This window comes from Tauraco erythrolophus, chromosome 9, assembly GCF_009769465.1.
Source record: "Tauraco erythrolophus isolate bTauEry1 chromosome 9, bTauEry1.pri, whole genome shotgun sequence".
Lineage (NCBI taxonomy): Eukaryota > Metazoa > Chordata > Aves > Musophagiformes > Musophagidae > Tauraco > Tauraco erythrolophus.
The window spans coordinates 14159346-14186685 of record NC_141473.1 but is presented as its reverse complement, the minus strand read 5'-3'; the positions used below and the strand labels follow the sequence as shown (position 1 = coordinate 14186685).

Here is a 27340-nt window from a genome sequence, read left to right as displayed (position 1 = left end):
CCCTTTTGCCAGGAAACAGGTGAAGCCAGGTGCACCAAACAACAACTGTCGAACACGCTGTTATGATACAGCCAAGCCAGAAAGCAACCCCAGCTCTCCTCCTAACTCAAAGCAGGAGGCGGTGGCTCTCCAGAGAGATCTGACTTGCTTTACCTGTTGTTCAGCACTCTTTGATTGCTAACGCTTCCTCCGCTCTCTACAGAGGCAACTGCTGGGTGCTAAGGGCGGTACCAGAGACAATCAGAGTTCAAAGTTCTGTTTACTGTGGAACAACACCTCTACTTCCCAGTGTTTAGACAGAAATGCTCCACTTTAAAGAAATGTGAGATGTCAACTCCATGTGGCCTGTAGTCAAGAGCATTAAAACACGTTTTAAGCAATGCCTTCCCTCGTAACATAGAGTACAGCCTGATAAAACCCTATCAAATGTAATGGGATGTCTTACATTGCCCCCAGCCAGCTCAGAATTGTGTGTAGGGTTGCACTAGGCATGTGTACATGAGAAAAATGCTCCTCTTATAACCAGTAAGGCTACTTATCCTCAACAGCATTAAAAATAAAGGGACTGTCCAGATAAGCAATGTCATAATTACACAGCAATCAACAATAGGAAGCGCAGAGCACTGAGAAGTCCCATCTGACCCCAGGCGCCTCAGGGGGATAATTTATCACCCTGGCAGCAAACACCCCATTGAGCACATTCGTCCCTAGTGTCCTCCTCTTTAGAGTGGAAAAAGATCTTCATTAAACAATAGTGCGACCACATTAAATATAGATGTAGCAATGACAAGCTGGATTCTTCTCCATGATCTAATGTAACATAAGCTGTCTATTCTTGTTTTTCAGAGATGTGACACACAGAGGATAAGACAGGCTGTATTCAATTCTGTCATGTTAGTGAAAAGAAAACTCCACCCCATCTCCTCCTGACTGGCAGGTCATGAGTCAACGGTGACAGATACCCCAGTGCCTGCAATTAACCTGCTAGCAGGGGCTCAGCAGAACAAGAAATTCAGATAAGAAGAGGAAGTCCCCATCCCTTTTCCTTGCCTCATTTCCAGGCTTACCCACAAAGCCAGCAAGACTGGACGCTTCTCTTCTGTGTGGACCTGAAGATCTCATGGGCAATTCAACCCTGTGGGATGCCCCTATCCTACGGCATCAAACCAGGCACCACCAGGCTTTAAACAGAGACTGTTTTAAACAGATCCTATGGCACGGAGCCAAACTTTTCTTGAAGTGAGAGCTCAAGGATAACAGGTGCCCCAAATCCTTCGCAACAAGCTTGGTAACCTCTGAATCCAGTTATTTTGGTTCTGCTCCAACCCTGCCTTATTAGCCCAGGTTTCCCCCACTGCCAGATGAATAAATTTGTTCTTTTGGCTCCCTAACTGGTTTTGCACGTAGAAGCACCAGCAGAACAGGCTTTCCTGACAGATTTTGGGAGTAATGTTTCTTCAAATGTTGACTGATGATTTAAAAAACAAATTATTCTTCTAACGGGTCATTTCTAGAATTATGTTATGGAAGGAATAGGGTTTCTTTACCAGAATCAAATCCTCTTAGCAAATCTTGGAAACCGTACATTTGCAATCGTACTGCAGATACAGTCAGGAGATGTGAGAGGCCTTTCCAATATCACAGAAAAAATCAATGAGACAAGAAGCAGATTTCCCAGTCCCCTGCATTAACCACTAAACTTCTCTTCTCTGGAAGGAAGTAGTTTTGTGGGTTAAGTTAAACATTAAGCAAACTACTACTTTCTAATCTACAAAATAGGCGTTGGCAAATTATCAGCAGTGATCGTTCCTTTAGGATATGAACAAAAATTACTGGACAGGAAAAAGGCCCTAAAGCCAGTAGTCCTGGCATTTAGTCTCTCTGAAGGCAACATCTCTGCATTTTGAAACACCCCTTCAGTCCCAACTCTTCTACAGAGAAAGAAAACAAAGTCTTGAAGTTGTGCTCATAAACAGTAAACTTTTACGAGCACTGACACTACCGTCGTGTTTGGCCCCAGCAGGGCAGTGTCTGCTGCCACTGCTGAAGCAGCAGCATCTCAGCAAGGCTCTGATCTCAATCCCATTCCAACAGATTTCAGATGTCTGGTTATTCTTAATTCATCCCGTGCCCATGACAGCATGCCACTTTTAAACCCTGCAGCACGCTCATAACCAATCCTGGCAAAAGCTATTTCTGTACACTTGGCCGCCAGTGTGTGCCAAGTGTCAGTGCATTAAACTCTCTTGGCTTCTCTCAGCTCTGTGTCCTTTCACAGTCAGATCTGCAAAGCACAAGAACTCAAATGTGATATTCAAGGCAAGGAATAAAACCTCTTGCTGTACAGTAACAGCAGCAACGTACGCTGTTCCAGCTGCCTTTCTTCTACATCTTTTTTTTGTGGTTACTGAATCTATTGCATTTAACGTGCTTTCTGCTTTTCCTCAGGTTTATTGTTTGATATTTATCTCTATACAATTTCTTGTTTCATTTTTTGGATGAGTAGCAAAACGATTCAAATTTTCTTTCAGGAAGGCTGAGTTACTTGCTGGTATCACTGATGCTGCAGCCAGTAGCAGATTTCAATATCCTCCATTTGATATTCCAGCCCAGACCGTTTATATGTTGCAAACAAAAGGGAAAGTCCCATGTGAAACTACAGAAGAGGACGAGTAACGCATCTGTAATTACCTTTTTTTTCCCATTCCTAGAGACTCCTCTATTCCTGCATTGGCTTAGTTTATTTAAAGATAACAATCTCCAAGCGAGACCTTCCCAAATATCATGATAATACACATTGATGAAAGGCAGCGTGCACCATCGGGGTATCTAGAGTCCCATCTGCACCGGCCGGGTCACAGAGACTGAGCTCCCCCTCTCCAGGTCAAAGGGGGCACAACTGGGGATCAGCCGCACTTCACTGCTCTATTTCTGGGGCACAAGGCTGCCTGGCCCCTCTGCCATAGATTTATGACAGTCCCACACTAGGAGCAGGATACCTTAAAGCACTTCTGCGATTTAGAAGCTGAAAAAACATTTTCACGACAAATTTCAGTGTTGAGGCCAAGTATTTCTAATAAATGCAGCCCTAAAACAGGCACGTTTGAAAAACTAAACACAGGTGCTCTACTACACTCAGATGCTCAAAGAGCCGTGGTACCTAATTCCCAACGAAATCAGTGCGAGCTGGATGACTAGGAGTAGCCAAGCAAGGCTCTTGGCAAACTCAGCCCTAACAAGTTATTGCATCCTTAGCTACCTAAATCTCAGTGAAAGTGATTAAGCCATTTTTTGAAAATGTATTTTTTTTTCCCTTCAGAACAGTGGGTCTTAACTGCCTTATCCCGCCACCATCTTTATTCGGAGCTTTTCCTGCTCTGTTTTACAATTTATTTCCCAGCTGATAAATCACATAAAAATCAAACCTCCATCTTTTTCTGGTTTTGCATTTGTAAGAGAAACCAATTTCCATTCTGCATCTCTCAAGTGGAATGAATTTCCCTAATAAAATGCGTGCATTGGGCAGGCACAATACCACTGCCAAGTGCAGACTGTAACACCGATTGCCACAAAACAGTGCTGGCCACATTCCTAAAGGATATGAAAATTATCTGTACTGCAAGTCCTATAAGAAAGAGCAACCAAAAAAAAAAAGAATGACAGCTTTCCTCATAGTACGTCTGCTCAGAGACTCAACTGTCAAATGTGTTGGGAAACACAATTCTGAAGGGATGAAATATAAGAGAAATATAAGGGAAGAAATTCAAGGGGTGAAATATAAAAGAAAATATTTGCATAATATCAAACAAATCAGAATAGATATAGATATTTTACAGATGAAAAATTTTCCTCCTCTACCAATAGGTAATTGAATTGTTATTACAAGGTAGATCAGAGTACATTTGGGAAACAAAAATAGTCGTATGTAAACACAGTCACGCTTACGGATAGAAAAAGGCGTTATTAGGCAACTGTGCTTTAGCTCTGGTAGGCTCATAAACTAAAGCATGCTTCCTTAACACGGTCACTGCATTACCCTGGCAACTTCTTTCCAATTTCCTTACTAGAAATTTGTAATATGCGAGAGTAAAGGGAGACTCATCCAGCTTCCATTTCACAGTGGCTGCCGGGCATCTGAGTATCTGAGTGTCACACCAGTATTTATGTGATAGAAATATGATCTGTAAAGCTCATAGCTACAGACCACAATAAAACACTTCTGTTCCTCAGTAAAGGCACCTTCAGCATTAAGCCTATTTTCTGCATCAACCCTCATAATATTATGCTGTATACCTAATAAGTTCCCTAGTTTTCCTGGATTTGCATATTGTTTGAAAATTGCTTTATGATGCTTACAGGAAAAATATTCTCAGATACTGAACACTGCTTTAAATTCAGTTGTTAATATTATTAGTGGTAGTTTAAACAGAAATCCCATGTGAGCCTGCATGCATTTCTGCAAGGGGAGTATTGGACAACTGAATCCTTGGCTCTTGGTCTGCTTTTTAGACTGGATCAAGACCCAGAAAAAAAAGTGAACTTTTAGCACAAGTGGTCTGGCTGTGATATTTTGAACATAACTGCAAAAAAAGTCCTAAAAGCAGTGGACCACATGCAATGTCTAACTGATTAATCCTACTCTTTGGGTATTTCCGTGATTTCTAGTAAAAAAGTATCATTAAAAAAATGGTTTCTGAGATTTTGTTTGTTGACTATGAGCCCTGGCCTGACCTCAGCCTCGAATTGAAATCCCCAGTAGAAGTCTGAAATTAATCCACCTCTGGCTTAGTTATCAGTAATTATAATTACTAACAGAAGTATCCAGTAAATGAAGGGCTTTCAGTAACATGGTGTTTAAACTTAGAATAATGGATAAATCCAAATGCACTTCCTTCTTACCTTACAATATCTTTTCCAATAGCAACGCAGGGTTTGGTCCTTACATAGGCACGGCAAAAGACACAAGCCTAGCTGTTTGCTTATATACATATGCATTTGCTCAAACACTAAAATTCCACATATTACAAACCTAAGCAGTTGAAAACTCTTCCTCCTGTACCAGAGTTGGTGGTTTGAAGCTTGCTTTCTCTGCAGCTGATCAGTGGAGTGGAATGAAAGCAGCAGAAGTGGCTTCCCTGGGAACACTGGCACTGGAGCTCCAAACTCTGCCTTGCATATCAGTGCTCCCAACATGTGCCAGCTCCCTTGCAAAGGCCATGCTTTCATTGTGTGAAACAGTCCGAGAGTGCTCCAGACTATCCCACAGAGGGATTTACTGTCCTCCAATGGTCTCTCCCTTGCAGCATGAAGGAAACTGGCTGTTGGGAGCTATCCGACCTGGAGCTAGCTCCATTGGCAGGAGCAGACTCAGAGGAGACTGTCAGCTGCTTCAAACGCTGTGATTTCTTGTGACACCTCTCCAGGCACCTGCCTGTAAGCTGCTGTACCCAGAAGAGGTTTAATGGGGCTGAAAGGAATACCTTCTGCCTGTTGTCATGGGGCTCGAAAGCCTGGACCATCACCAAAACAGGAAACACAAAACCTAAGCTGCGAATCCAACTGAACAAATTGGCCAGATTATAACAGTGTTGGGAAAGCCCAGCTTTTATTATGGCTGGATTGTGTGCTGCTCAGCACTGTGGGCAATTGGAGCACAGCAGCAGTAGGAAATGACCCTGCAGGAAGCAGCCTGCAAGCCAAACACGGCATAACCCAGAGAGGACAGCACACAGAAGCAGGGAGGAGGCAAGGCTAGGGCAGATGAAGGGTTGTAAGGAAGAAGCCGGGAACGACACATTTGTAAAAGTGCCTAAAGGACGACAGGGAAATGTTGGTTTCTTTTAGGACAATAGTAACAGAAGTGGCACAGCTTCGCAGCTGAATTACTGCAGTAATACATAAATTACTGCGTGTGCATCATCGCAAGTCATGGCTCAGCAACTGAGGGCACGGATACCTCTCTGCACAGCACAGCTGTGAGGTAAACCAGACTTTTTTGTGCTTCCTCCCTCAAAGTTTAAGCTTTCATGTTTTTCTGGCTGGGACCACGTGCCCAGTCACTGCTGTGTGAACATGTAGTAGCTCAATGGACTCTCTGGGCTCAACAACCCAACTGCCTGTGGGATTAAGGCTACATTCCTGAAAATTAGTTAATTAAACTCTAGGTTAAGCTTTGTCTTACAAGGCAGAGCTGCTACAGAAAACTGAGCAGGTGATCATGAAACTAGAGACCATCTCATTTTGCACAGAGAGAAGACATGAAGGTGGCACAAGCAATTCCGTTCTGTCATCCCTTGGTGGCTGAGTCCCTCACTTGGCAATATTTGTTCTCCTTTAACCCAGACAGTTGAATGCCAAGTCTATGCTGATATATCAATATATGAACCACCTCTGCACTGAGGGCTAAAAGAAACAGCTAAAGAAATAGATAAAATAGTCTTGATGCTGCCCCCAGGCTACAGCTCTACCACCCCCAGTGAGATGAACAATGGACCATGAGGTCCAGGGAAGGCTGAATTCACAGAGCTTGGGCACCACTGGCTCACTGTTTCTGGAGGGGCTTGGCAGAGTAGCAAAATGAGGGAATAAGTTGGGAATTTCTCTGGCTGATCATGCTCCTTCCTGCAGTGACTGCTGAGGCTGAGAATTGCCCTGGAGGTGTCCTTCCCCTGGACCCTACACAGTGGTCCAGTGAGCCCCAGATCTCCTCCCTTCCCCCTCAGTTCACAGAAGAAAAACACTAAGATGTTTCCGTTGGCGTTTACATCATCTTTTTGTGGAGACTAATCTTCGGTTTCAACAATGCATCTTTTGTGAAGCGCTCCCAGCAGAAACCTTAGACACCTTCCCTAAGATCTGTTTGCTTACAGAAGACGAGGTAGGATTTGTTTAAACCCAGCTGGATTAATGTCTTGCAGACATTAGTGAAGTGAGATTTAATCAGGTTATTGCTCTACATTTTCCAGGGAAATAAATCACACTTATTACTAGGTTGGAATAAGATGCAAGGATTGGGCCGAGAAAATTTAGTCTTTTTTGGTTTTCCGGGGAGCAGCAAATGAGTAACTTGAAAATTGCTGCAAGGCTGTTGAACACGAAGCTCAGCAAAAGGCCCTCCACAACTTGTAGGAGGAAAAAGAGAAAGAAAGCCATAATGGCTAGTGTCAGCCCAGGGGTGGGCCTTGGTCCCCATTCCTTGCCTTGCAGAGGTCCGATCCTGACTCTGTTTTACTCAGGCCTAGTGCTGTAGAGTCCATATCAGTACAGAAGGCAGACAGGAGTGTTAAACAGCTTTTAAAGCAGACTCTTGAGATTTATTTGAGATCTCCTGGGAGAACTCTCCCATAACTCTGGAGACCTCACTCCTTTTCTGGGTGTTTCATTCTGCCTGGCACATGGAGAAGGCTCCTTGCATCAGAAGGGTGTTGCGGAATCAAGCAACCTTTGCAAACCTTCTTACAGACCCTAAATGGAAACTGTGATGGTCAGCGAGTCTCAGAGTGCAGGCATATCCTGTGGCAATGGTTTCTACGTTTGCAATATGTGTTTAATAATGACCATGCAACTGTATCTATTTACCACAGACATTTTTCTAAAACAAGGCTGGCTAGAAAAAGAAAGCAAAAGCAGCTCTTTTCCCAGACCTTTCATTTAAAAACTGCTCTTTTTCTCATTCAAAAAACAAAAAAAGACTTCACTCTCAGCTACGCTAGCAGTGTCTTCTTTAGTACAAATGCTAATACATCCCCTTGTACAAAACCACGTATGTGCAAGAGACAAAGTTTGAGAAATCAAACTGCAAAGGTCCTCTCCTCTGCACCGGCACGGGAACAGACCGCTGAAGCCAACACAAATCTTTCCACTAACTACACGTTTGCGTGTGCTGAAGTGCCCAAAACCCAAAAGCTTTAAATCCATTTCCCCTTACCCAATGGGCTGTGCAAACACTGGAGAAAGCAAATTACAGTAACACAGCCTGCAATCAAGTTTCAAATCATGCAACAAAGCAGCACAAAACACAATGGGACCAAGTGGAAATCTTATTGCAGAGCACAATAAAATATATCCTGTTCTGCACGAAGGAGGAAAGGAAACATCAGGCGAGGCAGCACGGTTGCTTGTAAATACCCTCCTGCCAACGCTTTCCCTGGATAAATTAGTCCGCAGAACTCTGACGGCTTCAGCATGAATCAGCCTGTCTGCTCCAAGGTAAAGGCTACGATTTGGTCTCGTGTTCAATGGGAACTCTTTTCCCAGCCTTTTCTTGGCTTCCTGCTTAGAAAGAATAGACTCTCCAGAGACTATTTTGGATCTGGACCACAATCTTGCTCCCTTCAGATAACGAAGTATCTCTGGGCAGGAGTACATTTAAAGAAGCAGCTGGTAATTATGAGCCAAGTGCTTACTGGCAGGATTTCCCTCTGCTGCTCAGCCAATGTTTTGGGGAACTAAATGACTGGTGATAATTATCAGCTAAAGCTCACAATCCAGGAGAGGTTCCCTCATTAGAACCATCAGGAACTAACAATGCAAAGGTGGGTGAAGGATGGCTGAAAATTGTGTCTGAAGGTTACTTGAACCTCCCCTGTCCTCCACGCACTCAACGTGGTTGTACGTAATTGTTGGGCATCTTCTAGGTAGTGCTTGAAAGCTACAATATCTGTTCCTGCACCTACAGTATCCAAATGACCTTTTCCTTCCAGCTAATCAAAATGAACTGAACAGTACTGGAAATCCTTCACAGTACTTACTCTTTTGGAGGGTTAAGGTCTTCTGGGCGAGCCTCGAAGAACCTGAACACTTCATCACACTGTGAAATGTGAGGAGGAAGCCGAACCAGCGCCTGCAAAACAAAACAGGGAAGAAGAAGCATTTAGAAAAGTCAGGTTCAAAACATGGTCTTAAACACATAAACTACCAAGCAAGGGGAGGCAAAAGAGTCTTGGCAAGGGGAAGGGAATACAAAAGGAAAGCATCACACCTGGCTACTTACCTAAGAAGAAGGGAAACAGCATATCTTGACCACAAATGTCAAGTAGGATGTAATGAATTGAGACAAGCAATGTAATTTTTTTGCCATGTGTACAAGAGCAGAATTTGGTCCACATGTGCAAAACCGTAACACTGGGTAGAGAAGTGCTCTGTGGCTGGGACAGTCTCCGTGACATGTGTTTGCACAGCACCTCAAACAATGCAGTTAGGGCTTACGGGCTTTATGTCAATGCACACAAATTCAAGCAGTGAAAATCTGCAGACTCAACACCCACTAATACAACAGATTAATGTGCTCCATAAAGCTTTCCATTAAGCACTGTCAACAGAAAAAGGAGAGTTTGCTAAAAAAAACCCAAAACCAAACCAAACAACAATTTGCTCCTGAATTAACTGGAAAGGAAGTCTGGGAAAAAAAAGGCAGAGAGGCTATTTCTGCAGGAAGAAGGCTTCACAGCACATCCTGGCTAACTCTGCAAGGCACAGGTACGCAGTGCTTGTCGCATTCAGCAATAGTTAAGTAGAATTTGGGAAGCAACCACACTGTGTTAAAGTGTACTGGAAAGCAAGACTTCATACCAATGAAACAAGCATGCAAGGCAGAAATGTCCTAAGAATTTGCTCTTCTAAAGCTTACACACTTGCGTCTTTTGCGCCCTGAAGCTTGACGGTGCCAAAAGAGGCCAAAGAGCCATCCCCAGCCCACGGAGATGGGACAGCAGCTCAGAGTGACACGACTCTGAGATCGCCTCGAGAAATGACTAGCAGGAGAGGAAAAGAGGCTGGAGTTCACCTCCTCCTGTGCTAAGTTACATTGAAAATAGGCCACAAGTTAAATATAGCCCAAGCTGCTTAGAGGTGCTGTAAACCTGTTTGACAAAATGAGATTGTCTTGCTCTTCTGCTAGTTGAAAGCAGGACAAACAATCTTGAAAGACAAATGAAAAACTGCACCAGAGCTAAATGAATGTGTATTAGGGTGAGCTGGTTATACTAACCCATGAGACACCTGACTGATCTTGGTCAGACACACCAGAAGGCCCAGCCAAAGCACAAAGGCAGGACAGGGCAGCTGGTTACCTTCATGGCTGTTTTTAACTGAGCTTTAGAAGTGGCCAGATTTGTTTCCGAGACCAGTCCTGCTTGGGGATGTGAAGGAAAACAGCCAAAAAATGAAAAAAAATCCTGCTCTGTAACTGCAGGTCTCCAATATTAGATGATGGGGTCTTGTTTTGAGGTGGCCTGAAATTCAAAGCCGAGTGCTTCCAGACATACAGCTCTCCTTTCCCTGATTGAGCGATGTTATAAAAACACAAGAAAAATCCATTGCATACCAGCAGGCCTGTGAAGAATGAGGCATTGGCCTTTGTTTATGTGCAACTGCACCACAGAGCAGAAAAAGACACCTCGAGATAAGGAAGTGGCAGCATCAGATGCCGAAGCCTGGCAGCAGCCTGGCAGGTCCAAGTGCCAGGACACGCGTACAGAACACTGCTGGTTGCTGCACTAATGCAGGATGAAACGTATCGGGTAGAAACTTGAGTGCTTTAATTTGAATGAATGATGCCCTGGTCCCTACTACTATCCACTCAATCTTCCATCTCGCCTAAAAACGTAAGAGAGGTGTGAGCTCTCTGCCCTTATTCCTAGTGTGCATAAACACATGCATCCAGCTGGCAAATCAGGACTAACGCTGGAAAGTCAGGAACTGCCCAGGAACAATAACAATTACAGCATGCTGAAAGAGAAAGGGAAATGCCTCGCCAGCACAGGCTGACAAGGACACAGACAACATTAAAGCATGTTTTTTTCAGCTGCATCTCAAGCAGGAGACAGACTCACACAGAGGAGCAATGCTGTCTAACCAACAGTGGATGGGCCTGAGATTTAGTGATAGCTCTATCACTAACGCCCTTCTTGGTTCAGGCAGGTTACTTAACCTCTTTCTATCAAATTCAGCAGGGATCTATCTTCAGTTACCCATTTACAATGCTGAGCAATAACACTTGCCTAACCCCCAGAAAGGTTACGAGGCTCAGATATGTAACATCTACAGTGTGTTTTGAAATCTCAAAGGGCTTGATCTTGTACAGTCAATGGGGCAAGAGCAAGCACTGCAAACGATACGTATTGTTACTAGAGAAACACAAATACCCCAGTTACACCCATCGCATGGGGTCCTGGACATCAGACTCTAAGAGTCACCATTTCCCTACATGTCACAGGTGCTCACCCTTCCCAAAGACCAGGCTACAGATGTCAATACTGAGCTGAAGCACAGAGTGGGTTTTCAGTGATGGAGGAGCACAAATCCTACCAAGCTGCCGTGGAGACTTGTGTTTCTAACTCACAGGACACTTGAGGACATTTGAGCCCCTCCTGAATTTGTGGTCCCCTGCCTAGAAATCTCCAGGAGCAACTGTGGTCCTGCCGGGCTGAAAGGGGATAACTGAAAAGCACGTCCGTGACTCCAGACTTTCGCAGGCAGTGGATAAAAATCAGCAGAAGCCGTTTCCACATCCAGCCATTCACATTCCCACCCCATGGACACCGCAGCCCTGGGGCAGGGCAGGTTCTCCTGCTTCTGAATCACCTCCCAAAGTGCTGCAACTTTCAGCCTTGTGCACAGAGATGGAATGAAATCCACCCGGTAGTAACTTGCCACTGCATGTTTTTCAGAGAGCTCAGGTGTAAAGTCTGCAGCCAGTCAATTTTTACTTGTTTTTGTTAAGGAACAAAACCCGAGGAAGCATTAAGGAATGCTAAGAAAGGGTAAGAAAGTGCAAATGAGGGTGTAAAACCAGGCAGAGCTGGTCTACTGATTTTGGACAGTGGCAGCAACACTGTTTTGAGAAACAAACGTCTCTTCAGCAAACACACAACATCCACCCGGGAGCAAGCCAAGTCCAACGCGATTCCAGGGACTAAACAAAAAGTGCATTGAGGAGATGAGGGACACTGCTGCCACTCTGCAAGGGAAAAATGCAAGTTTCTGGCATTTCCAGCAAGACGGTTCCAGGGCAGAGCTGCAACAGCCTGAAGGAAAGACTGCAAGGTCAAGGAAAGAAGAGTAAAGAGGAAAACAGATGATAAGATGGAAAGGACAGGAAAGTGACATTCTTCTTGGGATGTGGAAACCAGAAGTAAACGCACACAGCTACAAACAGTAAGCATCCAGAAACAGCAAGGAATTTGCACAGGAAAGTTGAGAGATAAAAGTGCCAGTGAGCAGAATTCAGCCTTGCACAATCACTGAGTATTATCAGTAATAGCTTGCTTCCTTGCTCGGCATGCAAAAGTGGATGTGTGCTGCTCAGACCTCACACACCTCTTAGGAGATACGCTTTTATGTGTTATTTCAGCCTGTGACAATGTCTGTCTCTCTATATTACAGGTTTCAGACAGTCTCGCAGAGTGGATGATTCGAAAGGCTCTTGAAAGGCTGTAACGTGTGAGCAAGCAGACCTCGGCACTGGGGATGGCCGGGCTCTTCGCGCAGCGGCAGCTCATCTGCAGGCAGCTGCTGCACGCCGCGCATGGCACCCGGAGCAGAGCAGAGCACCAGGCGCAGGCAGGGGTTCATTGCATAAGGTTACGTGAACTGCAAACAGCTCCACAGGACTTTGTTATAGCTAGAAGGCTTCACGAGATAACAAGTGCATGGGTGTAAAACCATGCAAGTACTTGTAAGGATGCGCTAAGTGCTGTGCCTGTGCGTTGCAAGGGCGTGTAGTGGTAAAACTGAAAGAGAGTAGATTTCAATTAGATAAAAGGAAGAAATTTTTTACAATGAGGGTGGTGAAACACTGGAACAGATTGCCCAGAGAAGTTGTGGATGCCCCATCCCTGGAGGTGTTCAAGGCCAGGCTGGATGAGGCTTTAAGCAATCTGGTCTAGCAGAAAGTGTCCCTGCCCATACCAGGGGGGTTGGAACTAGATGAACTTTAAGGTCCCTTCCAACCCAAACCATTCTATGATTCTATATTTATAAAAACCAGACGCACAGACATGTACATGCAGAGATATACAGCAGGTGTGTAGGCCTGTGTGTATATATGCACAGAATGATATTCACCCCACTGAACTTTATGCGTCTAAAATGGGAGACTGGTCGCACTTGTCCATCACTTGTATAAATGCTGGAGAAAGACCAGCGCCTTCAGGGGCTGCTCCATCCACCCCACCACGGACGGACGTCTTGCTCTGGGTGAGGTGAATCATTAACTGTCTCTCCCCACAGCCCGTCGAGGCGGTTCAGACACATAGCTCCCAGATCCCCAACGTTCAGTGGGGTCGGTCTCAGCTCTGTGCACAAACACACAGAACCAGCTGGCAGTACCACAAGGTTATGACTCCCTGGCTTTTCATATTAATTATCTTTTAATTATTGTTAATCACTAGTGCCAGATGTTTGGGAATGGCCATGAGTGCAGCGAGAGGGGAAGGTGCAATTAAAACACTTAATTTCTTAGAGCAGAGAAATAAATTGTTTCACCTACATGAAAACACTTTCTGTTTCTGTTTTCTTGAGAGCCTCAAACAATTCCAAGCTTGAATCCAAAGCACTGAAGCGTGGAGGTCGGATGGCAAACACTGACAGTCAGACAAAGAGGGGGATGAAGGTGCATGGTAGTCACTCAGACTGGAGAAGAGAGAGTATAGATGTAGGAATAAAAAGAATGCTGACAGGAGGAGGAAAAGAGGGTGCAGAGTTTTGGATGTCACTGGGACATAGTTCTGGGCCTCTGGCATGAAAGGACCACAAGGCAGTATAAAGTAAGTATCTACTCCAGGTGCTGAGAGAAGTGTCACAAATAATTAACTCTCATTACTGCAGCTGGTCTAAATGCATCAGGATTCTGAAAAGTAGATTTAAAAGTGACAGATAAAGTTTGAAAGTTTTTCACTTAAACGTTTTCGTTCTTGACCAGGATGAACTATTATTCCGCCCTCAATGACCACTAGCTTAGTTGTACAATGGATAGAGACAGAAACATCTGTGTATCTGTCTTGACAGGTTCAAGGATTAAATCTTGAAAGAGAGAACAAGAGAGAGGTAACGATGTTTTCAAAGTGTGGTCTCTCAAATGGTGAATATTAATAAAGAATGACCAATATTTCCTGGCACTGATGTGACTTGCTCATACAATTTTTATTTAGGTGGCATGCATTTGGGCACTCAAGCCTCACTACAGAAAAGCCCATAAGCTTCTACTTAAATCCACCTCCAGGCAGGAGAGCATGAAGGTGTATGACAAATTCAGGGAAGTGTTTATGACAATGAGACTTCACATCTTAAAGAGCTCCCCTGCACAAAGATGCTTCCCTCAATTAAGACCAAGACACACAAAGATGCAAGTCTGCAAAGGCTGGCCCGAGTCTTCCCAGAGGGGTGCGTAAGGACAGAGCGGTGGCTTTGCAAACCACTGACCTGAGAGGTCCTTCATGAACACAAGATGGTACATACTGGACAAGCACACGCCAGAGGTGTGTTTGGGAGATCAAAAGCTTAATAAATAAAATGCCCCTGGCAAGGCAAGGCTATGAAGTTGCTCTTTCTTTCACATTGGCAAAAACTCCTACATAAATTAAGAAAATCAGCCCAATGAGCCCAGAAGACCTTAAATCACACTAAACTAATTCCAAGCCTACAGTTAAGAGGGAAACCATCCAGAGATACCAATTCCAGTGGGCAGCATGCATTTACTGGCAAAATGCCACTTGTTTGGTAACTCACTCAGGTTACCAGTAAGGACATCCAGACTCTGCACTTTCATGTTTACAGATGAAAAAAGTCCCAGAAACCTTCCCCTGTGTGTCCCACTCCTCTGTTTTTCATTGCAACTTCAAAGCTTCTTGCGGCTGTAGCAAAAACACCGGCCTAATTATCTCTGGGATGGCATTTCTCTTGGCTGGTACAGCGCAACGAAGAATTGCCAGACGTGAGGGGTCAGGAGGCCTATGCTGTAGGGTGCAGAGGGCTCATGCCCCTGATACAGAACATTTTGCAGACCTCCCCATACTGTCAAGTCTCCTCACAAACTCTCAGAGAGCCTCTGCCTGATGTCACTGCTCCTGTGCCTGCTGCAGGAACCACAAGACATCCAAACAGCAGAAGTCAGACCCGATTCTCAGACATGCAAATCACCACGCTCTGTCAGAGATGGTCCACAAAAAGAAAACAACAAATGGTCGAACATTCACACCACTCATTTGCCAGGGCCCATCTGTGCTTTGTCTTTTCAGGGCAGATGAAATGGATGGAGAATCTTCATCTGGCAAAAAAATCACCACAAACTTTGCATCTGAACCTGCCTCCCTCCTCTGCTTCCTCACGGATTCCAGTGAACAAAGGCCTATTGTCTCATTTACTCATTTCATTATCCCATGTCAGATTTTCTCCATCAAATTCACCCACATCATTCCAGCATAATTCTCTAAATTTTTCAAAATTAAGCATGTTGTCTGCCTACCTACACATTTTAGGACTAGCATGGAACCTAAGCTATGCACTCTTCTCTTATAGACACAGGATTGAAATTGTAAAAATTACGCTCTTGCTCTACAGTTCTATACAATTCTCTAAAGAGTCAAAACATCCACTGGAATGGGGAATAAACGTGGAAAACAGCTAACACTTCAAAAAAAGTGGGCATGATCCCGCTCTCAAGTCATGCTAAAACATACATGCACCTGTATGTAGCTGCTACAGAGTGAATAATAACAGTTGTGAATAGTATAATTTTACTAGAAAAAATAAATAATCAATTTTCCTTTCTTACACCAAGAGGGGATTCATTGCATTTCACTTCAGCTTTCTAGAAGTTAGCATCAGAGCTACGTGAGCTGCTCAGGTTCCTTCTGTAGTTACAGTTGAATGGAGAAAGACCCTGTGTCTGGTTTAGGCTGGTGAACTGACGCCACTCTGGATCGGACTCATCACTGCATCTTCTGTTCCCAATTCACAGCTTTCTGTCATTCCTAGTTAACTTCATACTGAGATAAAAAGATTATAGTAAGGTTATGAAGGTCATGTTCCCAGAAACCTTGTAAGTGGTGACCTTCAGTGAAGGCAGCAAGAAATCATTTCCGAATTTCAAGCCTCTGCTAAGCCCCAGAGACGAAATCCTGTCTGTGTTGAAGGTCAGTAACAGAACCACCACTGACTTCACTGTACCAAGAAGCTCTCCTTCTACAAGCTGTTCCCTAAATTCTTTGTACCTTTGAAGTTCAGTGCCTGATTTTCATCACTATTTTCAGTCTCGTGGACTTTCATATCCTGGTCCGGGTGTGGAAGAGCAGTAAAATAGGACAATTAACATAGGACAATCGTTCTTTGAACAAATGCAAATTGGATGAACCATAAACATTCAAAAGAAAAATTATTCTCATAGAATGCGTGGACTTAGAAAGGTTGGGAGAGGTATGAGTTGCAACTCTCAGGCCCCTCTGTTTATTTACACAGGTTGCCAACCGTGTGCTGTGGGATTTAAGAATGACCAGGTACATCCTGTGCCAGGCAAAGGTGTGACCAACTACAATCTTCACTTACCCTCTGTAATTAGGAGGAAGCTGTAGCAGAAGTTGAAGAAATCAGCCCATAACTGGATCTGTTGACAGACAGGACATCATAGCTACTTCTATACTGTTTTTGAAGAGTGGGAAAAAGCTTGCCTAGTATCCACGCCAGACACAAATTAATGTCTGGGCACGGATTTGGAGTCAAATGCAAAGGATGGAAAAAAACAGCTTGGCACTGCTTTACTTCCCAGCACTGGCTGAAGCTCTCACCTACCTGCATCCCAGACTGTTCAGGCACAACCACAGTCACATGTGCTCCAACGAGATACACACCAGGGGGATGGATGAGTTAGCCAGGGCCTTCTTTCCTTAAAGACCTGACACCTCATGCAGAAAGACACTATGGAAGACATAGCCCTCTTGAAACCCTCACAGACATGAGATGCAATGCCTGCTCAAGCTTTTCAGTGACTACAAGCCTCGCTCTCCAATGTCATCCAGATTTAAACATCTTCTACTGTCAAGTACAGAGGCAAATTAAATACAAATTACAGTAAACTGCAAATGAAATAAAAAGACACTACACCAGGCACAAGAAACTTACAAGCCAGAGATCACTGGAAGCTGGGATAACACTCTGGAGCAGTCACTATAGGTTTGTCACACTCATTGCTGAGCACCACTGTGGCTGCTGCTGGAGACAGGAAACTCTGGGCTGGGGAAACTGGGCTAACCCAACACGGCTGGGTCTATCCTCATAAAAGCAGCGCCTATTAATAAATAGGTTAATTAAATAGCTTGGCTTTGGGGAAGCATCCAGTCATGTCTCCGAGCTGGGCAGCAGCAGCAGCAGATCTGCCCCATATCATCTGAACCAGAGTGAACCGAGCCAGACTTATCCAGAAGACAAAAAAACGCAGCGAGGAGGAGGGCAGCGATCAGCGCCGCAATGTCAATGAACAAGCCAGCGGCTGACGCCACAACACATCCCAGCCCTCGGCCATGGCCAGTGGGGCGCCGGCGGGCCTGGCCAGGTCAGGTCGGGTCCGTCTGGGGCACAGACAATGGGGTCCCAGAGAAGCAGCTGCCCTCCCGGCGTAAGTCACCGCTTTCTCCACCACGCATCTGCTGGGTGAACCCTGACATCAGCCCTCGCCGCTCACGTCGCGGGCAGTTCCTGTCTGAAGGAGGGTGGCTGGGGACGCAGTAAGACCCTACATATTTTAAAGAGAGCCGTTGGGCCACAGGCAGGAAGACAGTGTGTTAATTGTCCCACAAGAAAGCCTGATCTCATGAGATAAGACTTTAGTCCCAGCTTCCTCGCCCGGGGCGGGGGGGGGGGGGGGGGGGGGGGGGGAGGAGGTGCAGATGGCATGGGTTCCACTGCCCCCCTCCAGCACGCCTCAGGCACTTCGGCGATCTGCTCCCAATTTTGGATGAGCAAATGTCTGACTGGAGAAGTTCTTGGGAATGTATTTTTTTCCCTCCACCTGCTCCTCTGGCTTTCTAAAAACGGAAAGAAAACCCAAGGGGAAATAAGAGAGGAAGTCTGGGGTTTAAATTATGCACTGACGCGCTCAATACTTCTACAAAAAATGGGCATCTGCCTTGCTTAGAAACGACTTTTAATCTACTGTCAGAGTATTATCATAAAATCATGAAGTCTAAGCTGGAAAGGAAAGGTTAGGTGACAACCTTCTTCTCAACACAGTCATGCTTTTCTGTCCTGCAATAAGTTTCCAGGCTTTAACTCATCAGGAGAAGCACTCCTGGAAGCCATCGGTCCATTCGCAGCCCTGCACCAGCTGGTACTGTCCCTTGTGTAGTGCTGGGAGACAGACAGGGAACAGTAGAAAATGCCATCTTAGTTGTGCCTCTCTGCTTGCTCAATTCCTGCACACATCGAGGCTGAAGTGGAAATAAAATCCACGTTCTGGGCAGATGAGGCTCACAGCCTTTACTGAGTAAACGAGGCACTGATCCGGTGCATAAAGTTTGCAGGGAAAAATGCTGCGAGGACCCTGGGAGTAGAAAGCAGCCTGTTTTCACCTGCCCTGTTAGTCCTAGTGGTGTTTGGGCAGGACCATCCTTCCTCAATGGACTCAATACAGATGAAGCTCTTAGCAGTATCCAGCAGGGACGGCCCAGCATTGGTGGTGGCCACGAGCCCCCACGCAGCAGGGCTGCCAGATGCTCCCCGGGAGCTCTTACCCTGCAGTACTCGTCAATGGGCTTCAGCCTCTTCACAGCTACGTCTCGGACATGGCTCCTCCGGAACAGGATCTTACCTGAGGAGGTAACAGATGAAAGGGAGGGTTAGGGCATCGCCTGCCGTGCGGGATAGTGCAACAGCATCCAGCAGAAAGGCTGGCAGACGGGGTTTCATCCCCAGCTCCAATCACGGCCGTCAGCAGTGCCGGTGGCTGAGCACTGTGACCCCGTTACACCCTCAGCGGAGGAGTCCCAGTACTGCTGTGGTTTGCACAGCAGCAGCTTCATATGACTGCGGTCCCGTCACTACAAGATGGACAGGACAGCACGCTCGAAGGAGGTGTCAGCAGTAGATCCACTCCTGCCCTTGGAGCACACCACACAGAAACACGGTGCGGGCAGGTGACGGAGGGATGCAGGGCAATAGCTGTTATGGGAGCGTGCAGGGCATCCCTTGCAGCTGGACACTGCGAGATTGCACAGGAGATGCAGCACACAGCCAACTACCACCACAGGCACAGCACCTCTGCCAAACCTTGGCGACTGTCACCAAAGCCCCGCTTTTGTGAGCGGCCGAAAGGGGACCACAGCGACTCACAGAGGGAGTCAGAGGGAGGTTTTCTGATTTCATCCTGTAGATAAGGCAAAAAGTTTTGGTTCCCTTTTAGTGGTGGCGTTATCCTGGAATGGACTGACACTATGTTATGACTCCCTTCTACTTTGGAGTGGCTTTGGCATATCAGTGCTGACAGCACAGGGAGCATCGCTGGGGTGGGATGCCAGCTCCATCTATGCCCCGTGCCTGCCCGCTCTGCCAGCTCCCACTGGATGCTCCTGCCCTTGCAGGCAGACAAACCACACAGTCAGCTCACGAGCAAATATAAGGCAGCTGGTGACAGAGCTCTTATAAATTTACAGAGGGAAACCAAATAACAGAAGAAAAATAAACAAATCCTTTTTTTGAAAGTAAAAAAAAAATAACCTCAGCATCCTTACGGGATGACATTTCTGCAAACTCATTAAGATTAAATAAATGGCTGGGGTTTGTGTGAAACTGATTGTAACAAAGTTTATCAAAATAATCTAGGAGCTGAGTTTCCCCCCATACAAGGATGTCATGGAGTTGGTATTTTTTTGGCTTGAAGGGATTATATCTTCATATCCTTTTTTGGTGGTTTTCTTCCCATTTTCTTCTGTGCTGTATTTCTTTTAATGTAATGAGACAAGAATAAATTATATGTTCTCCTTGTGGTGGAAGAAAACCATATCTGCCAGCATTATTTAGTCCATGAAACGTCTACGTAAAAAAAACACTGACATATATACCACCCCCTGCTCCAAACTTTTTCTGCCAACAGGCAAATGAGATACTCATCCATAGATCATGGGATAAGAAAATGGACTAGAAAACGAAATCAGATCCAAAATCTGAGTATGTGGCTTTGATTTTGTCATGATTACACAAGCTGAGAGGTTACTGAAACGGCAGCCTTTAACAGTCCAGGACCAGAGGCTCTAAACCTTCCCAGACTCTGCCCCTTTTGGTTGCCTTTTCCTCCATAGCTGCTAATCTGGAAGGTGTTAAAGCCTTTTGTTTCAAACAGGAGAAAGTGGTTTATCTCCATCCTCAATTCTGGCAGCAAAACAGTTTGTCCTTGTGAGGTGAAGCCATTTCCTAATGCCATAAATTTATCTCTCTGGGTTCCCTGTGGTTGTCTCGTTACAAAGCTGGTGCTGAGCCATCCCTGTAGGATGCGATGCCACACAATCACAGAGTACAGGGGAAATCTTCAAGAGGTGTCCGAGATGTTTGTTTAAGCTTGAGCAATTTAGCCAAAAGCTGCTGGAGAAGGAAAGTGGCACTTTCATCTCTCTGCACCAAGTGAGTTTGAACACACCAAAACCTTGCTACTTTCCTGCTTCTCTGTCGGGTAAATGTGGAGAACTACCTGCACTTCCAAAAGATTTCTTATGATTTCTGATAGCCTCCAGGATCACACTGTACTTGTACTGCATAACTGCAGTAAGTTGCTTTTTTTGGGAGGAAGGAGTGCGGGACAGCTGTAAAGAAAAGAACAGTTCCTTTCCCAGCGCTCCAGAAATGATGGTGTGGGAGATCTTGGTCTTTCTTTGCAACTATTATAAATATACCGCAAAGAGAAAATGACATTTTGGAAACATTCTCACTTTCTGGCTTTCCTGTTTTCAGTTCAAGCCATGAGTCGAAAGTCAAACTGGTGACCATATAAAAACATAAAGGAACCAAAGACTTGAACACACTAAAGATCTCCTGGAAATGCAATTCAGCTTTCCTAAAAAGACAATTTACAGGGAGGCCCAGTCTTCAAAGTAACATAATAAATGAAAGACTCAAACATAAGAAACAAGATAAATATAATAAAGAATGTTATATTAAACAGAGTACGAAAAAGACCCCAGGATATGATGAGTCTTAATTCAGTCCTTAAATGGAGATGGAAAATATCAGGATGACTGTGGTGTTAGGACGAAGCAAAGCCCAGAAGGTGCTTCCATTTTTATCCCTTCAGAAAAAAAGAAGATTTTCACTGTGCTATTGGAAGCTGGAAAAGGCTCGATGAGGGCTGTGGGGAAGATCTGTAGCTGCCCAGTCCAGTATGGCACTCAAAAGTGAGATCTGGAGAAGGCTGAGTAGTTTAGAGCACCATGGAGTAGCAGTTAACAATGAAAAAAAAAAAACAAAAAACAAACCAAGAATTAAAACAAGGACACTCCACAAGCACACCCAGTTCTGGTGGGCAGCAAGGAGGAGCCTCGACCTCCCAAATCCTGGGGGTCCTCCGGCAGAGAAGCCTCATTGCCAGGGGTCCCAAAGCATCTCTAAGGAATGACAACTTCCCAAATGCCCAGCTTCTCTCCTTTTCTGGGAGGACAGAGTGTGCTGACAGAAACTCGGATGAATCCATCACAACTGACCAGCAGGAACCACTGCAGATCCGGTACGAGTTACTACTGCTTTCTCCAGTTCTCCCATTTCTACTGGTCTTCCTCTGAGACCAGGGGAGGTCCCATGGGATTGAAAAAGGAAGGTAACATGAGAGACCCGCACTGTAAGGTCTTCACGCTTTCCAAGTGGGTGTGCTGTGCAGGCCCCTTCAAGGGAAAGCTTTAAAGAAAGAAAGAGCAGGCAGACTGCAGAGCAGTGGGAGCACATAAAAGCCAGCAAGAAGCCCTCAAGATGGAGTGGAAGGGAGCATTTCATGCAGCATGAACACGAAGTGGGAAAGTTCCAAGGAGGCCAGTAAATGCAGGACAGCCCGGGCAATTTCCTTGCAAGGGCAGAGTACTGGTTTATGTGCCATATGGCTCTTCCTCTGGGTAGCTTCCACATCTCTAAGGAAAGGATCTACTTCTAAGCAAGTACATACAGCGCTGCTTCCTCTCTCCTGAATTTTACTGCAGCTCTTTTAAGCCTCCTCAGGGCCCTGTTTTACAGAAGGATGTGTGGCTTTTTCACCATCCTGCAGCCTAGCTAGGAAGCAAAGGGGAAGTCTATCTTGGTCTTGGATGGGAAGCTATAGGCTACACAGGACGGCATTACCTCGTGTAAGTATTTCGTTCACCCATGTGCCAGGCTTGGACAGGGCCAACGGAGCTCTGGCACATGTTAGGAAGGACTCTGAGGATTGCAGCACTGGGAAAGAGAGATGCGGGGAAGACACAGGGCTCCAGCTCTGCTGCTAATGCAGGATAGCAATATTTATTTTTACCCTTTTTCTTTAAAGAAAATATTATTCCTAGGAAATTAATGTGGATAAGAGGCAAAGTATCAGGTTTAGCATTGTAGGAGACATCTTAAGTAACCCTTCATCTCTCTGTCTATATATATAGATGCAGCCTTTAATTCCACGACCACACACCCCTTCTCCCACAAGACCCCAGTTTCCTCCTGTATACACAGCGGGTGCACAAAGTGGGAAGAATAAAGCTATGCAGGAGACTCTCTATCTGGCAGCTGCTGACTCTGCAAGCTTAAAGGTATCCTCTGAATATCACTTTATTCCTGCGTAGCCTCATACTTGGAGTTGTAAAGGCTTAAAGTGTTCCAACACTCCGGTCCTCCCGTTAGCCTACAAGTCTGTGCTGAGCACACCAGAAAAGTCCATAGCCTACTGCTTTGTAATCATCAAGGACATGGTTACTGCAGAGAAGCAGCCCAGCTCCTGGTGGACTTGGTGACACTGTCGAGCATGGTCTGGAGGCAGCACAGCACCGGGCATCGCTTGGCAAAGAAGCATTAGAAGTCCCCGAGAGGTTGTCTAGCAGGAAAGCCCAGTCTTTCCGTTTCAAGAGAGGGAGACATATGCTATACAGCCCCTACAGTCACAGCAGACGAATCTACTGCTCTAGATTGGTGATTTGTAAGCTCTAAGACAGCCTGTAAAACAAATTGCCTAATCACATCTTTCACTGGCAAGAGGAAGTGCTGTCTATCTAGGCCTTGAGACCTTCTAGAGATGGCCTTGAGATCTTCCCACTACTGTGCCAGTGGCTCAGCCCCGAGCTGTCAGCTTTGCTGCTCTTGGGAGCCAGGCAGTGAGCAAGGGCTGTGGCAGGGGCAACGGGAGGCAAGGAAATTGCTGTTCAGCTCCTTTCCAAATCCACCAGAGAACAGATTCATCTCTTTGTCTTACTCTCTGATTGCTGAGCTTGTGCTTCCTTTCAAGTGATGTCTGGGTGATGGGTTGATCTAAGGACACTGGTTGTTTCATGCAAGGAGCATCTGTCAGAGGTTAGGAAGAGCCCAAACCCACTGTCAAAGGGACAATGGACAAATGCGCATTCACATTTAATCTTCTACTTCAAGTACTGTCACCACACTTCAGAGAGCAGTACATGAAGCAAACTGTATGATAAATATTCAACAGTGGGCAGCCTGAATACTAATGGGTACATTAAAAATACTGTAATGTCTCATCTGATTTATATTTAAGAGAGACATGTGCCGCCTTCAACTACAGAAGCTCCAGCTGCAGAGGCTCCATCAGTCAGCTGTCTCCTAAGAGCAGAGAAAGGCTCCTGTTTCTGCCTCTTTGTGTTGCTCCTCTTTTTACTAGAACACCCGAGAGGTACCAGGTCTGTATATACATTGCAAAGCAATGGGTTCAAACTAAGATCAACTTCTGAGAGACAGAGTCCGCTAACGAGATGAGGTCAGACTTTTTGCAGTTACACTGGGGTTGCATTGGTGAAAAAGAGAAAAGAATATAGCCCTCACGCAGTTACAGGTTCTCCTTTTGGGCTAAGCTGCTTCCTCCAGTGTACCTAAACCCACTTTGTTGCTCAAGTATTTTTATGAAGGCTTCTACTCCTTACACATAGCTGTTGCTATTATTTTTATACACTGAAGAAGCACAGATGCGCAATCAGATATGACACAAATTCCCCTCAACCCCTTTACGCTGTGACACCCACCTCAGGGTCCTGCACGGAACTCTCAGGCACCTGTCACACAATGCAATTCCCAAATGGAACATTTAAAGACACACTGCCACCTTGCAATGTAAAATAGATAACAGCACAGCGCTATGGGATAGAAGAACAATTACAATTTTAAGTTTCTCATGGAAGTACGTGTGATTGTCAACCAGATGGCAATCTGACAGTGACAAAAATAGAGGTGTGTTCCTTATAAAATAATGCCTTACTTTTACATGGGGATCCCAGTTTCCATGGATTGTTTCATCCATGATTTCCTGGAGTCAGAAAGCCAGTGCCAGTGTCCTAACATTGATGGCATTTGCTCTCGACAAAGAAAGGGGAGGGAAATGATTCATACTGTTTCCACCGGTGGGAGGGGGAAGGACTTTTTTTAATACGCAAAAACTCATGACAGAGTCAGAACTGTTGGCTGAACTTGTCTGCCAAAGAGCCTCAGTTGATAAAGGCCTTTGCTAATCAGCAGGAATTACTATGGAAGGTGACAGGAGGTGATGGGGACAGATGGGGCAGCCAGGAAAGCCAACACAAGCAACAACAATATAGGGGGGATGGTGGGGAGGGTGTCCTTCTGCACTTGGATGCTGTTTTTAATGTGCATAAGCTGCAATGTTAAAGAAAATCACTGAGAAGCCCTAAAGCATGGGAAGCAATATGGCCTGACTATAAAAGAATATCACCAGAAAGAGAAATCTTCCCCCATTAGAAATGATAAGCAGAATATGCCCTTCTGTGATTAATTACAAGGGGAAACCAAAGACAGGCAAGAGGTGAAGCTGGATTCCCCACCAGCAAAGAGCTCCTACCTCTGAACCTAGCTGCTCTCCACTGTCTGTATGGGTGGTTGCTATCCTCCAGGGACACCTCTAGAACAGCTTCACGTCAAAATCACAGCATCATCTCTGGAACAGCTTTGCTAGTACAGACTTTAGGAATTCGAGCACCAAGCACAGCCGGAAGAAGGGGAAAAAACACGAGCACCGACGCTGAAATTCAGGAGTGACAGATGGGGGCCACAGGGTGCAAATCTCGAGCTAACAGCTCTGTTACTGTTTGTACAGTGTTTTGCATAGGCCAAGAGCTACTTCATGTTGCTCTGTGTCCTGCTGCTATCACCCAAACAACTCGTTGCTCCTGTAATCTCCTCTTCAGCTGCCCCAGCTGCAAATCTCCCACCTCTCCAAAGCAAGGCAGGAATCATGGTGCAGGCAAATTATGCAGCATTTGGTCTGGAACGGGCAGGCAAAAGTGCTACAAACTTATTCTTTCAATTTTCTTATTGTGAGGTGGCTATCTGTGCACTGGTCTGTACACACCAGCAAACACAAAGAGATCCATCACCTTGCTTAAACCAACTTTACTGACAGAGTACATCAAAGTAAAGCACCTACCTCATGTAAGAGGATGGTAGCTTGAGTTTAAGTCCCCAGATTCATTAAAATTGAACTTCCCAGTCTGTGAGTGTTTGCAAAACGCTGGGAATGTTGAAAGAGGGTAGATTTAGACTAGATATAAGCAAGAAATTCTTCACTCTGAGCATGGTGAGGCACTGGAACAGGTTGCCCAGAGAAGTTGTGGATGCCCGGTGCCTGAAGGTATTCAAAGCCAGGTTGGATGAGGTTTTGAGCAATCTGATCTAGTGGAAGGTGTCCCTGCAGGGGGTTGGAACTAGATGATCTTTAAGGTCCCTTCCAATCCAAACCATTCTATGATTCGGTGAGTAAAGTCTTCAGTTTCTGCAGCTCAGTCAGTGCCTCTTTGAACAACACAGCTCAGCTTCCCCAAGGTGGAAAGTGAACTCATTTGTAATTACTGGTTTTAACTGCTACATTAGCTTGCAAACAGACAACTGCGTTTAATTGCAGAAAGCAGTCAGTTTGTCCGAGGGGAGTGGGAGAATGATATTTATACCTACAGCCAGCAACACCAGCAACTGGCACACCCTCACCCAGAGGAACCAACCTGATGATAATTCAGAGTCTCACAAAGACAAGGAGCCAAAAGAGGGTCACATTTTCAAAACATCCGAGAAACACTGCCTTAGGAAACAGCATGGCTTCTTCATGCAGAGGATGCAGGAGTGTCCCCTTCTTTGCATACAGTCTTTGCTAAGCTGGGAGAAAAAGGTGCAGAAAAACAGGAAAGCCTATGCAGATCCAAAGCATCACCCTTGCCTATGCATATATCTCCCCTAAGGTAAGAATCCGCACACTTACACATCCACTGCACCTTGCATTTTGTTGAACATCCTTCACAAAGATCAGTTTCCAAATTTCCAGGACCAAGTCATCTAACAAGCAGAAACATGAAGGCTGAAATAACAATCAAATTATCCAGACCCTACACCAAACTGATCAGAAAAATGTCAACCACTACGTCTCATTGCTGAAACACTTGGTTTTCCTCCTGTATCAGTTGACGTCTGTCCTGTTTCACCCACGCAGGTCGTGGCTTCTGACCTGTCATCTCGAAATTACCCGTGGTCCACAGACAGCCTGCAGAGGTATATTCAAAAGCAACTTTCACTCTCTGGGCAGTGTGGGAATGATGTGGATCACTGTATGTTGGTCCAACAAGCTTGGGAACCAGCAGCCCTTGTTGCTATTATGTGTTTGCTGGTGAACACACTCGTATCATCCAAGCTACTCCATCTCAGAGCAGAAAAAGGCAAGAGTCTCTCAAATGCCATTGTGCCACTTTTTTCATGGTAAATGCTCTTCCTGGAGGGCTAGTCCATGCCCCTGTAGCTATACTAACTAAATTCTTCCTCTGCTTTTTCCAAAAACACGCCAGGTATCGCCTTGCTCACTGGAGTCTGCTGAAGTCAACAGGAGTCTTTCTACTGACACTCGGTGGTATGGACCATCAAGAAAGGACCATATGGTCCCACCTCAATCTTTGAAAGCAGAAGCCTTAACAAATTGAGCCTATTAAAACATTTGCACTGTCTTATAATCTCTTACGAGACTTTTCATTAACGCATGTGCTGGTGTGACGCTAAGCCCGAGATGCTACCTCGCAGACACTGGGCCAGTGCGTCTCGGCGACAGGGAGCCTTTGAGCTGCGTCCACTGGGGTCGAAGACCTTGTAGCAAGGTCACTGGAGGGAGGTGGATTTGCACCACACCCTTGCCAAACTA

General features: G+C 45.4%; 1 protein-coding gene across 3 annotated transcripts in view; it reads right to left on the bottom strand.

Annotated features, from left to right (window-relative positions):
- SH3PXD2A (SH3 and PX domains 2A) overlaps nt 1-27340 on the bottom strand; it is a 261074-nt gene that overhangs the window by 131536 nt on the left and 102198 nt on the right. For all 3 annotated transcript variants that reach the window (XM_086616386.1, XM_086616387.1, XM_086616389.1), the window contains exons 4-5: nt 18723-18799; nt 8751-8842 (exon numbers count right to left, since the gene is read on the bottom strand). In XM_086616386.1, coding sequence (XP_086472512.1) covers nt 8751-8842; nt 18723-18799 — 169 coding nt within the window. The remainder of the gene's footprint in view (nt 1-8750; nt 8843-18722; nt 18800-27340) is intronic.